Source organism: Peromyscus californicus, unplaced genomic scaffold (assembly GCF_007827085.1).
Source record: "Peromyscus californicus insignis strain IS unplaced genomic scaffold, ASM782708v3 Scaffold_13__1_contigs__length_99412109, whole genome shotgun sequence".
Classification (NCBI taxonomy): domain Eukaryota; kingdom Metazoa; phylum Chordata; class Mammalia; order Rodentia; family Cricetidae; genus Peromyscus; species Peromyscus californicus.
The window spans coordinates 99,345,820-99,360,325 of record NW_026294424.1 but is presented as its reverse complement, the minus strand read 5'-3'; the positions used below and the strand labels follow the sequence as shown (position 1 = coordinate 99,360,325).

General features: G+C 40.9%; 1 protein-coding gene across 7 annotated transcripts in view; it reads left to right on the top strand.

Moving 5' to 3' along the window:
- Rnf212 (ring finger protein 212) overlaps positions 1-14,506 on the top strand; it is a 77,549-nt gene that overhangs the window by 39,932 nt on the left and 23,111 nt on the right. For 4 of the 7 annotated variants that reach the window (XM_052735806.1, XM_052735804.1, XM_052735803.1 and 1 more), the window contains 2 exons: positions 5,727-5,788; positions 6,080-6,200. In XM_052735806.1, coding sequence (XP_052591766.1) covers positions 5,787-5,788; positions 6,080-6,200 — 123 coding nt within the window. In that variant the 5' untranslated portion in view covers positions 5,727-5,786. Of the gene's footprint in view, positions 1-995; positions 1,280-5,726; positions 5,789-6,079; positions 6,201-14,506 lie in introns of all 7 variants that reach the window. The other 3 variants (XM_052735807.1, XM_052735809.1, XM_052735810.1) reach the window with 2 other exon arrangements.

Below are 14,506 nucleotides of genomic sequence, written 5' to 3'. Positions count from 1 at the left end.
TACACACTATCCCCAATAAGGCCACACCACCTAATCCTTATAATCCTTTCAAATAGTGCCTCTCCCTGATGACTAAGCATTCAAATATATGAGCCTATGGGAGCCATTCTTACTCAAACCACCACAGAGACCTCACATATACAACACAAAGAAACAAAATTACTTTAATTTTAATGTACACTCAATACAAAAAACAATATTTTATATCTTTTTATTCATACTAAGTTTGTAAACCTGGGTTCTATATTATGCTAACAGCATAATTTCGACCAGCCATATTTTAAGGGCTTGATGAAATAAATACAGTTCTGCACAGATCAAATGCATCTTTTTCCATCTTTACTTTTTCCTAATTCCTTAAAAGACATTACACTTTTCTCCATACATGTAAATAGCCCAGGAACTTTCTCATACAGCCTCTACCAATCCTTGCAGACTTATGAAATGGGAAGGAAAGGTATCCAGAATTATGTAAGAAACACAACTATTAAAAAATGTTTTTAATTTTGAAATAACTTTTAATATCACCAGAAATTAGCCCCTTCCACTATCTTTTGTTTCAAAGGTAAAATGATCTTCCTTAAATTAAGCCCTTTCTTGTGTACATATTGGTGGCAAGCAGGGATTCCTGTCCTGCCCTGATATAATCTCTCAACCATTGTTCCCTCGGTACTTCCGGCCCTGCTAGCCTGGTCCATAACTCCATGCCCCATCCTCCTGGTAGTCCTTTCCTCCAGCCCTGCTAGGACAGCATGGTTCTCTTTGGTTTCAGTGGTTCCCCGTTTTCCCTCATCTCCATTGTGGCATGTACAGATGTCACTGGGCCTATCTCTACCCTGAGGTCTGATCCACCCAGTCTCCCTTGATGTCCAGTTTCACCAACTTCCTCATGATGTACCAGAAACCACTGCCCTGGCCCACACTGTCAGGTTTCCCTCCATCACCAAGAAAGCGGCCTTTCCTTGCCTCAGAGCTCTTGGTACTGGCTTCCTCAGGAAACCTGGATCCGCTCCAAGGTTGGTTCCGTGTCTGCGCGGGAAGTCACGCCCTAGTACGCATGCGGTGAAATGAGCGCAGGCGCAGAGCTGTCTTTCTAGAAGTGCGTCCCTACCTCGGCGGCCTCGCCTACCTCGCGAGGGTCTCACGTGGGCCTCACGTGGGCCTGCGGTCATGGCCAGCTGGGTGTTCTGTAATCGCTGTTTCCAGCCGCCGCACAGGAAGTCGTCCTTCAGCCTGACCAGCTGCGGGCACGTGTACTGCGACTCTTGCCTCCGCAAAGGTGCGTGGGCAGAGGAAACGGGCAAAGGAGGGTCGCTGGCCATGGTTCACAGCGTGGGTTTCCTCCCACGGGCGGGGCAGAGGCGAGAGACCTCTATGGGCCTGCACGGCTCCAGGACCACCGAACCCCCACTGGGATCCAGAGCTGGAACTGCAGAAAGCCAGCTGCTGCATACCTGGAAGCTGGTTTGCAGCGGCCAGTTGGTCAGATGTGAATGTTTTTGTTGTTGAAGTAAAGCTTCTGCGGCGGGGGTGGGGGTGGGGGGTGAGAGGGTGGAGGGGTGCAGAAGCAGTGGGTTTTCACAAAGTGACCGACATGTTTAACTTGGCAAGTAAAGGAACAGGTACACCACCAATCCACGGAAGAGTCTCGGAAACTTCGGGTTCATTTTGTTTCCCAGCCTTACCTTAATTGTCTAGGGATTTACACACAGTATTTTGTGTGAGCATTGTACATGTAGGTGTCACAGTCATGGAACTCTGCTGTGTGGTCACACTCCAAATTATTCATTAGTTGAACTAACATAGTGGTTTCCAGATATGTGACAGATGATGCTACTGTGAAAATTCTGGCTTGTGTATTTGTAGATACAAGTATGCAACCAGGGGTAGAATTCCTGGTTTTCTGGTGTATGCTCTAAGAGGAAGCCTGGTGTGAAAAGTAGTCTGTAATGAGAGAAATTCAGTAGAAACTGTGTAGTGAGACTTGTGAGAAGCAATGTGATAAACAAGATGTAGCCCTGGGATGAGGAGAAATGGGTTTGGGGAATGCTAAGCAGATTCAACAGATTTAATTCAAGGAAGTAAGGAGCTGAACTCTTGCTGATGGATGCTGGACAGGGAACAGCAGAATGGAGGGCAAAGCTGGTAAGCCTCACCTTAGAACACTGGTTCTCAACCTTCCTAATGCTGCGATCCTTTAATACAGTTGAAGTTGTGGTGACCCCTCCCTCCAACCGTAAAATTATGTTCTTTGCTACTTCATAACTACTTTTGCTACTGTTATGAATCGTAATGTAAATATGTTTTCCGATGGTCTTAGGCGACCCCTGTGAAAGGGGCCTTTGACCCACAAAGTGGTCACGACCCACAGGTTGAGAACTGCTGCTTTAGACCCTATCTTGTGGGAGCTGGCTAGGGAGGAGACAGGAGGTAGTCCTGGTTGGGGATCTGAAATTCATAAGAGTCAAGAATGTTAATGGTGAGTCAGTAACATGGAAGTAAGTGCCAAAGGATAAGGCAGTTGGAAAATACTACCACCTTGGGAAGTATAGTTTGTAGGTTGTAAGTAGAAACAGAAGAAAGATGTTAGGTAAAGAAGGAAGTAGAGGTGTGTAGATGTCCTAGATTTTCTCCTGAAGTCAAAGAATCAGTGTTTGAAAATATCTACTGGGTCAGTGATAAAAGTCACCAATGATTTGAAATAAAGTTAAAACAATTTAGCACATAACCTAAAGATATGTATGTGCCTTCATGATGTTGCAAATTACAAGGCCCCACCCAACACTGGTGTGGGTGACTAGTTTAGGGTCTTGGATGGGGGCACATCAAGGTACTTCTGGCTCTTGAATCATGAAGCCTACATAGGTTGCAATACCCTGAACTTATTCTTTCAAAAACCACAGGTACTGCATGTTGGAAGTATATCAACCCCAGAGACACACAAAAAAAGTTGGAGGAAAAGGATAGGAGCCTCTAGACAGAGTCTTAACTTAGCTAGTTCTAGTGATTCTTATTCATACACTCTTGTTAAAATCTGATATCCTCCCAGACTTTTTCAGGTAATACAATTTTTTTTAATTTTTTACTTATTTTTATATGTATGGGTGTTTTGCCTGCATGTATGCCTGTGCACCGTGTTTGTGCCTGGTATCTGCAAGGTCATTGACTCTTAACTGGAGTTAGAGAAGGTTGTGAGACACCATGTGCTGAGAATTGAGCTTAGGTCCTCTAGAAGAGCAGCTAGTGTTATTAACTGCTGAGTCATCTATCCAGCCCTTGATGGAAATTTTGCGCACACACACACACACACACACACACACACACACACACACACACACTGTGGGGTGGATTTCAAAGGACTATCTGTAGGTGTTGTTTCTCTCTCTCCACCATGTGGATTACACTTTGTAGCAAGTGTTTTTACTCAAGTTGAACTAGTTTGTTGGCCATGGTATTTCAGATTTTTAAAACAAATGATATAATATGTATACTATTTAGTAAACTGCTTTTATTGCTCACTAGGGCATAGATTGCCTTCATTGTTAAAATTAGTCTGTTTCAGTCAGGCAGTGATGGAGCATGCCTTTAATCTCAGCACTCAGGAGGCAGAGACAAGTGGATCTCTAAGTTCTAGGTCAGACTGGTTTACAGAGAGAGTTCCAGGATAGCCATGGCTACACATGTCGAGAAACCATGTCTCGAAAACACATACACACACACACACACACACACACACACACACACACACACACACACACACACACGTCTGTTTTATTTTTAAGGTTGTAAATATCCTCAGTTACTATACTATAAGTTGTTCCCTACCAGAAGACATTTATGTTTTATGTCGTTTGACTATTAAAACAGTTTTCCACTTGGGGGTAGAACTGCTAAAATGTGGATGTGCACATTAAAGTAGGCCAAATTGCTCGCCACAGAGGCACTGCCTATCTAGATTCCTGCTTTGATGTGCCCTCCTCACTTGTGTGTTTTTCCTGAGTGGCCAAAGTTTTCTTATACACTTATTGGCTCTTTTCTTTTTGCTGATTGCTCATTCAGGTCCTCTAACAGCCTTTTAGTGTAGTATTTATTTTTAGTTGACTTATAAACAGTATATATTAAATATCAGCCACTTTGGCAGTGAGCTGCAAGGGATTTCCTCTCTTCCCCTCTCAATCTCCCTTCCCCAGCACAATACTTGTGAGTCTGTTCTGTAATCATCTACTGTGCAGCATCTCTATGAGAGAGTGCAATAGAACATGGAGTAAGAGAGAGAATAGAAACTTGTGGAAAGTGGGTGCTAGGGGTGGGGAAAGGTGACTTGAAGGCCTTTATAAGAAGAAAGGAGGGGTTGGTAAAGATATATCAGCAGTTAACCATACTTGCTGTAAAGGCTGATTATTTGAGTTCAATCTGTAGAACATACTGTAGGAGATAACGGACTCCTGGAAATTGCCCTCTGACCTTGATGTGCTTGCATTTGCTCACCCTCAACACCCCCTACCGTGTGTGTGTGTGTGTGTGTGTGTTTGTGAGAGAGAGAGAGAGAGAAAGAGAGAGAGAGAGAATATACAATTATCTCAACATAGGGAGTTTAATTATAAGAAATTCTGTGGCAAGTCTGCATTTTTACATAGGGTACTAAGGAGGTCCAGGACTTGGTAGCCACAGAGATGCTGATAAGGGGCCTAGAGTGTGTCTATAAGAATGGATGAAATAACAAGGCTGGTATTGAGAGCTAGCCATGGAGTTCAGATTCAAGCCAAGATAGAGGTCAGTTTCATGGAGAAGAGGATAGTGAAGTATGGACAGAATCCCCCTAGGTGGTCAGCAAAGAACTAGAGCATGGGCAGGTGAATTAGTTACATGCTTGAAGGTAAACAGGTGTATAAACCTTTTGTGCTTCAGCTGAGACTGGTTCTTTAGGTAGCAGGAACACAGTGGTGATGTAATGGTGACCTTTAGAGGTATTATAGAGGCTTAAAGGAGTTATTTTCATTTTAAATTGTTAAAATTTTTATATTAAAATCACTAACCAGGTGGTAGTGCTTGCCTTGTATCTAGTTAAGAGGTAGAAGCAAGAGGATTGGAAGCTCAAAACCTGTTTGGGCAACTTAGCAAGACCCAGTCTCAAAAAGTTTTGGGTTTTTTTTTTGGGGGGGGGTATTTGTTTGTTTCGTTTTTTTGTTTTGTTTTGTTTTGCTGAGACAAGGTATCTATGTAGGCTTGGCTATCCTGGAGTCCACTGTATAGACCAGCATCTCATAGAGCTCCTTCTGCCTCTGTCTCCTGAGTGCTAGGATTAAAGGCGTATGCCATCATGCCTAGCCCTAAAAAGAAAATTTTAAAAGGGCTGGTGCTAAAATTTAATGGTAGAACATTATGTGTATGTGAGTTTCTGCATGAAACACACACACACACACACACACACACACACACACACACACACACACAAGTGCACTGGGTGTGGGGAGAGAGAAAGGATACTACTGTAAAATCTAATTTAAGTATTGCTGACACTTAATGGTCACTGTTGTGGGGGCACATTTACAAAGCAGAAAAGTAAATGGTTGTATAAAGTGTTTCACTGAGTCCACAGCCTCATCACATAAGAACATAAAAACATTTAGACATTGTAATCCTGTATTCTAACTCAGTCTGTGTTCACACATATTTCACAGCACTGTTCAGTATAATGTAATCAAACATTTGTTTTTCTTTGATAGGTAAAAAGGATGAATGCTTGATCTGTCAAGTTCCTTGTCATACAGTTTTACTTTCGAAACATGTAAGTTGAAATCTCTAGAATTTGAATATTCATTATAGTATTATTTCCTTTTAACTTGAGTTTAAACTTTTAGTAACTAATATCTAAAATTTTTATTCATTTTGCTAGATTAACTAATGAGACTTGTGAGTAATAAAGCATAACAGGATTTAGTTTTGCTGTTTGTTCTGTGATTCAGTTTTACTGTTGATTGGTTTTGGTTGATTGATGTTTGTTTTTAATTTTCTTTATTTTTGTTTAGTTTTGCTAAGTAAAATGTGTTTGTCATGTGTTTGTCACTGTGTCATCCAGGATGTCCTTAAACACAAGATCCTTCTGCCTTAACTTACTGAGTGCTGACATTACAGACAAGAGCCTCCATATCAATCAAGATTTGGTTTTAAAACCTCATTATGCTTTCCTTCTTACCCAGGTTGGCCTTATTCACAGTTTATTGGATTGTGCTATGTCCTTAGAAATGAAAATGGGTTAGATTTCCTTTGTACAATACTGGCTTCCTAATTGGGCAAGTTTGGTTTTTCATAAAAGTTATAATGAATAATTAGGAGCATTGTTCATAATGTAAGTTAAAGTCAATTAATTATTTGCTCCATTGTCTTAAACCAGTGCCTTTAGTTCTAACTATAAAATATGTCAGATTAATTTATTCTTTGGTATAAACTTCTTATCAAATGATTTGTCTCTTCTATGCCTGTTCTCCAAATGTATATTTGGACTATTTTTAAACGTCATGATTTTTATAACAAAAACAGAGTTACCCAACAACTCAGACAATATAGAAAGTCATAATAGAGAATATAGCCATCCCCAGATCCTGTTCAAAAGATGACAACATCCAGGAGTGGCACCTAGTCCATGTATCTTATGACTTTCCTTTTTACAGAATGTTCTCTAAGTGATACCATGTTTGGAGTACATTCTTTTTACATGATTGCATAATATCTTACTGTTTTCCTTTTAAACAATCTTTTTTATTGTGGGTTTTTTTGTCTGTTTGTTTTCCCTTACACTCATCATTTTTACCAATTTCCGTCCAAAATTGCTAGAGTATTTATATGGCATAAATTCCTAGAAGTAGAAAAAAGGGAAAATATTTAACTTTTAATAGAAAGTACCTTATTTTTCTCTAAACACTTAACACACTTAACAGTTTGAATTCCTTGTAAATGCCACATTCTACTGTTTACGTAGCTATGCAGCCTTTTTCTTCCATAAGGCCAGGGTTAATCTGGAAAGAGAACCTCTCTGACCTTGACCCTTCTCCAGCTTCCTGGATTGAATATTTAGGCCACTTGTTTCCCTTGTTTCTTTCTTTTTTTCTTTCTTTCTTTCTTTCTTTCTTTCTTTCTTTTTTTTTTTTGTGACGGTGTTTCTTTGTGTATCCCTGAGCTACCCTGGAACCAGATCAGTAGACCAGGCTAGCCTCAAACTCACAGAGATCTGTCTTTGCCTCCAGAGTGCTGGGATTAAAGAGGTGCACCACCAATGCCCAGCCCCTTCTTGATTCTTAATTGTGCTGGCTAGTTTTATGTCAACTTGACCCAAGTTAGCATCATCTGAGAAGAGGGAACCCAATTGAGAAAATGCCTCCATAGGATCAGGCTGTGAGCATACCTGTAGGACATTTTCTTAATTAGCAATTGATAGAAAGGGCACAGCTCCTGGGCTAATGGTCCTGAGTTGTATAAGAAAGCAGGCTGAGCCAGGCAGTGGTGGCACACACCTTTAATCCCAGCACTCGGGAAGCAGAGCTAGGCGGATCTCTGTGAGTTCAAGGCCAGCCTGGTCTACAGAGCGAGATCCAGGACAGGCACCAAAACTGCCCAGAGAAACCCTGTTTCGAAAAACCAAAAAAATAAATAAATAAAAAAGAAAGAAAGAAAGCAGGCCACAATGAGCAAGCCAGTAAGTAGCACCCCTCCATGGCCTCTGCATCAGCTTCTGCCTTCAGGTTCCTGCCTGTTTGAGTTCCTGCCCTGAATTCCCTCAATGATGGGCTGTAATCTGGAAGTATACGCAAAATAAACCCTTTTATCCCTAAATTGCTTTTTTGGTCATGGTGTTTCATCACAGCAATAGTAATCCTAACTAGGACATTAATAAATATATTTAAGCTGTCCATTTCCTTCCATGTACTATATGTCTATACTGTCTTGAGGACTGCTTTCCTGGAATCATGTGAAAGTTTATACCAAAGAATAAGTTAATCTGATGTATTTTATAAATAGAACTAAAGTAGATATGCCTGGATGTCAGTTGTATCAAATCTTCCTGATTCTTGAATAAGCTATAATGTGTTCTTTTTTATGAGTGCGTGTTTGATGTGCATGTGGGTAGTGCATGTGTATGTACATGCATGCATATGGAGGCCCAAGGTTGACACTAGGAGTCTTCATCAATCACTTAACACCTTGTTCATCAGAGCTCATCAATATGGCTAGTCTGGCTAGCCAGCTTGCTCTATGGATCCTCTGCCTTTGCCTTCTAAGTGCTAGAATTACAGGTGGATTATCATGCTCACCTGGCATTTCGTGGGTTCTGAGGATCTATACTCTGATCCTCATCCTTTAACCACTGAGATATCTCCACAGTCTATAATTTGCTCTTCTTCCTTCTTTCATTTTTCTTTCTTTTCTTTTTTTATTTTGATACAGGATCTCTCTGTGTAGACCATGCTAGCCTTGAGCTCACAGAGATCTGCCTGGCTCTTCCTCCAGAACTGAGCATGGTGACATATGCCAAACATCCTAACATTTGGGGGGCTGAGGCAGAAAGATTGCTGTGAGTTCACAATCAGCTTGGGCTACAGTGAAAGAAAGGAAGGAATGGAGGCAGGGAGAGAGGAGAAGAAAGATAGGAACATCTTTAATTTCTAAATGGTTAGACTTTAGCTCCACCATCACCTTTGTGCTGAAATTTTATTTTATAGCATGTGACCAGAGGTTTTGGCTTTAAAGTATTTTTTTTTTTTTTAGTTAATCAGGATTTTCATTGTGTGTTTTTTTTTTTTTTTTTTTTTTTTTTTTGGTTTTTCGAGACAGGGTTTCTCTGTGTAGCTTTGCGCCTCTCCTGGAACATCACTTGGTAGCCCAGACTGGCCTCGAACTCACAGAGATCCGCCTGGCTCTGCCTCCCGAGTGCTGGGATTAAAGGCGTGCGCCACCACCGCCCGGCCATTGTGTTTTTTAAATTGTTTTTTTTTATTTTATGTGTATGGTTGTTTGGCTTGCATTTCTGTCTATGTACCACATATGTACCTTGGTACCCACAGAAGCCAGAAGATGGTGTCAGATCTCTTGAAACTGGACTTAGAGTTATGAGCCACCATGAAGGTGCCAAGAATCAAACCTGGGTCCTCTGGAAGATCAGCCAGCTCTCCAGCCCCTTTTATTATGTTTTAATATATGGTAGTTATGGCTGTTCTGTGGATGCTTGTAAAAAGCATATCTTCTTTTTTCTGTGTATGAGAGAGCAAGCAAATGAACCTTTAGCAAGCAGTGAAGCTGCTAAAAACATTGAGGCCATTCCTTCTGCTCTTGCTGCCACATTATATCCTAAGCCATCAACACATGGTAGGCTTCTCCTTCAGCAATCTCTTGGGAACCCATGTCTTCCTTCCCTACTGCTGTACCCTACCACAGGTGCCAATCCTTCCTGCTTTTCATTCTGTAGCCAGTAAATCTACTTGTATGTAGAGCATATCCCACTTTTATGAGTCTCACTGCTTAGGAAAAAGTCAAAGGGCTCTTGTGGCCTGGCCTCTGGGGGCCTCCTGGTCTCCAGGTCAGCAATTCCAACATGGTGCTACTTCTCCAGCAGGATGACTCTATCTCATGCCTGGTCTTTCTGCTCTTTCCAGAATATTTTCTCAGATGGCCATAGTCTGTCCCCCACAGCATTCAAGTTAGGTCTCTGTAACTGTCATTTCTATTGTTCTATGTAACATGCCCTGCTGCACACCTTCTGAATTTCTCTCACCCCAGACTACTTTTCGCTCAACCACCAGAATTTCTTTTTGAGCATACTCCAGAAACCCAGCAATTCTACCCCTAGTTGAACATGTGTATCTATGTTCAACAAATATATGACCTGCAGTAGGAAGGCTTCTGTAATGTGTTCAGTATGTATCATCTGTACCTGTGCTTAAGTCTAGGAAGTTCTAGGGAAGTGCCCTCTGGTGGTTTCTAGTTTGATCTATTCCTTCAAATCTGTTATATAAGCAGATTTTCTCAGGAATGTCCCAGACTATTCAAAAGGTGCGCCTGGATCAATACTCTTACAGGAGACATATTTGTGTATTGATTTGTTTGTCATTAAAATGAGCCACTACTAGTTCACACATGAAATACAATACCAATGCAGTAAATCAGATACCTGCAAGATGCAGCGGGCAACTGGGCCTCTGGAAGGAAAGCCTCTCATGACCTCAGAGCAAAGCAGAAGGATGTTTGCCTCCCTAATGGACCACAAGGAAGAATGAGTCCAAGTGAAGTTTAACTGGCTTTCAATTAGAGGTAGAAAAGAATAGGTAACTTTAAGGAGACAGATGCTTAATGAGACTGGAAAATCTCTGCCTTTTAGACTCCAAGTAATATAGTCATGTTTGTAATAATAAAGACCAGTCTGGGTAAGGGAAACTCCTTGTGCTCCTTAACCTTGGAGAGCCCTGAAACAGACAGAACCATGGCTGGAGATAAAGAGGCAAATGTGCTTCAGAAGGCAAAGAGGGTCTTGCAAAGATCTTCTGCAGAAAATGAGCCCCCTGAAGCCTGTGTCCTTCTATTTCTAGTCCATTAAGCATTTCTTTACTGTCTTACCTAGGTCCCATTAGATATTGGGCCATGATGAGGGCCCAAAAATATTCCTTATGTTTCTAGTTCATAAATTGCAGATAATAACAGGACCTGAAAGAAAGGACTACAAGTTGCCTGAGAACCTATGCAGTGACATAGACAGTAGCAGTGACATTCAGGGTATTCCACTGGAGGAATGGTTTGCTGTGAAAGCTGTGGTCCAGAATAGTCCAACAATGACTGTCTCACAATGGAAAGGCTGAGAATCTGGTAGTTGTTCCGTCCACAAGGCTGGGTATCTCAGCAGTCCAAATCTGGTACTGTAGTCCTGGAGGATTCCTGAGGAGCTGCTGATCAATGCAGGAATCATGAAAAACCTTGTTCTAATACTGGTGAAAGAATGCCTTAGCAACAAGATAGATGAACTTGCCAAGAGGCAAAAAGCAGTTTCCTTCTTCTATGTTCTTTTTTATGGACTGCCATTAGAAGATGTGGTCCAGATTTAGGGTAGGTCTTCCTACTTCAAATAATCTGATTATGAAAATACCTCTCCTTCTCCTTCCCCCTCCCTCATTGACATTTTTATTTTATACTTGTTAAGGTACAATTGACATCTATCCAGTAATGGCTCCTTTAGCTCATGAATGTGGGGTGTGTTTTGTTCAGGTGCTCTCTCACCTCTCAGTAAATTACAAATGCTTCTCCTTGGAGGTCTGCAAACTGTAGTAGCCCCGTCCTTAGGTATTGGCTGCTTTAAAGAGCTACCACAGCAGCTTTGAAAATATCATCTCCTAAGCATTCATTATTAGTATGTAAAAATGTTGTGTTACCTCCTTCATTGTTGGTGTGAATGCAAACTTATCCAGCCACTTTGAAAGTCAATATGACAGTTTCTTAGAAAATGGGAAATCAATCTACCTCAAGACCCAGATACACCATTCTTGGATGTATACTCAAAGGATGCTCAATCATAACACAAGGAAACTTGCTCAACTATGTTCGTAGCAGCTTCATTTTTAATAGTCAGAACCTGGAAACAAAACCCTCAACCAAAGAATGGATAAAGAAAATGTGGTACACTTACACAGTGAAGTATTACTTAGCTGTTAAAAACAATGACATCAGGAAATTAAAAGGCAAATAGATGGAACTAGAAAAAAACATCATCCTGAGTGAGGTAACCCAGATCCAGAAAGACAAACATGGTATGTACTCATAGGTAGATATTAGCTGTAAAGTAAAGAATAACCATGCTACAATCCACAGACCCAGAGAGGCTAGGTAACAAGGCGGCCCCAAGGTAAGGGGGTGCATGGGTTTCCCTGGGAAGGGGAAATAGATATCTCCTGGGTGGACTGGGGGCAGGTGGGGATAAGAACTTGAGGGATCAGGTTGGGGGTGGTTGGAGGGAGAGAGTACTAAAAGAGATGACTGGAAAGGGGGTGCATTTCGGGGTTAGGTAGAAACCTGATGCAAAGAAAATACCCACAAATCTACAGGGATGACCCCAGCCAAGATTCCTAGTAATAGGGGATACATAGCCTCAACTGGCCATGGCCTATTATCAGATTGGCGACTACCCCCAATTATCATCAGAGAGTCTTCATCCAGTAATTGATGAAAAAGAGACCCATAGCAGCCATTAGACTGAGCTCAGGGAATCCTGATGAACAGAGGGAGGAAGGATTGCAGGAGCCAGAGGTCAAGGACATTACAAGAAAACTCACAGAAACAACTAACCTAGTTCATAGGAACTTAAGAGTCTGAACCAATAACCTGGGAGCCTGCATAGGACCGACATAGGCCCCTTACATATATGTGACAGTTGTGTAGCTTGGTCTTCTTGTGGGACTCCTAACAATGGGAGCAGAGGCTGTCCCTAATGTTTTTGCTGGCTCCTGGAAACCTATTCCTTATACTGGATTGTCTTGCCCAGCCTTAATACAAGGAGAGGTGCTTAGTCTTACTGCAACTCGATATGCCATGCTTTGTTGATACCCATGGGCAGCCTGCCCCTTTCTGAACAGAAACAGAGGAGGAATGGATTGGGAGGGGCAGGGAGAAGTGGGAAGGAGGGAATGGGAGGAGAGGAGGGAGGGGAAACTGATCAGTATGGAAAAAAATAATAAATTTTTTTAAAAATGTGTTACACCAGTGACTTTGCTATTCACTAGGTCCTATTCTAGAATATTTGTATATGCAGTAGTGTCTGGAGTCATTGGCAGGAACTCCTGTGTGGTGCTGTGTAGAAATGCTGACTACAGCAAGCACCCTTGTCTCTCTCTTAACTTCATGGTTAGTGTTTTAGTATTTTACCAAGTATGTGTATACTAGTTTGCTAAAGGTATTTTTATTTTATTTTACTTTTTGCTAAAGATATTTTTGAAATCATGAATGACATACAATCAATATAACTATATTTATTACTTTTCTGTAACTCTTGATAATATTCTGTTTTACCATATTTTGTTTCTGGGATGGAGAATACATTTACTTTTAAAAAAATACATTTATTTTCTAAAAAATTACGTGTCTGTATGTGGTATGTGCACGAGTGCCATGCCCACAGAGGCCAGAGATATTGGATTCCCTGGAGTTAGAGTTACAGGCAGTTGTGAACTGCCCAACATGGGTTCTAGGAACCACTGAGCCAACTCTCCAACCCCTTCATTTACTTTTAAAATTAAAAAACCCATGTAAGATTTTAGGAATAGAGTCAACTTGTGATGACATACTTCAGCTTTTACAGATAGATTCAGTTTGCTATTGTTTCACTTGGAATTTCTTGCACCCATGTTCATATACAAGCTGTAGTTGAAAGTTTCCTTTCCTGAATTATATATTCAAATTTGATGAATCATAGTTTATAACTTCATAAAAGTTCTTAGAGTAGGGAGCAGTAGCACATGCCTTTAATTCCAGCACTTAGGAGGCAGAGACTGGAGTTTTAGGCCAATCTGGTCTACATAACAAGTTTAAGACCAGCCTGGATATGTATGTGTATGTATTTATGTACATATGTATGTACATATGCATGTATAAGTTTATTATAATGAACTCACAAATAGAAACACTACATGGCTAGATTAACATAGCCGCTCAAACCCATCCCCAAACTATACATCTCAATGATTTTCTGTAAAGTTAAAATTCTGAAGCCATGGAGACTCACTTAGGGTTTTATACTTTCAGTATCAATTACATTTTTATGTGCTTACTTACCTCAAAACATGTCCATAAGGTCTAGAATGGTGTTCTTTTCTTTTATTTTACTTATTTACTTACTTTGGATTTTTGAGACAGAGTCTTTCTATGTAGTCTTGACTATCCTGGAACTCGCTATGTAGACCAGGCTGGCTTCAAACTTAAAGAGGTCTGCCTGCCTTTTCCTCACAAGTGCTGGGATTAAAGTCATGTGTCTCCCTCCACATATGGCTCCTTCCCCCACCCCCCTAATTTTGAGTGACTATTATGAGTCCTTTTTTCTTGAGCAACCTTGCCAAATGTGTATTAAGTACTATGAACTCATTTCAGCATTTTCAGAAAGCTAATTTTTTACTCCATTGATCTCACATGAACATACCTACACATAGACACACAAGTTATACACATTATTAAAATAAAAATGAAATCTTTTTTTAAAGATTCATCTAAGTTAGATTTTCCTGACCATGCATGGACTTCAGGTGGTTTCAGTCCATTGATCTTTCTACCATCCTCTCCCTTCTCAGATGAAATATTGGCTCTTAATTTGTGCTAAATCGACAACCCAGCACTACCACACATGGCTAATTGGTTGAATTTCCCCATACTTCCTCTTGTCTTGCTCTTTGCTGCCTCCCAAACTCTGTGGTCTGTCAATGATCATTTCCTACCCATAGGGAATTCCTTTATTTTTACTTTTAGTATTGATCTGTTGGTGACA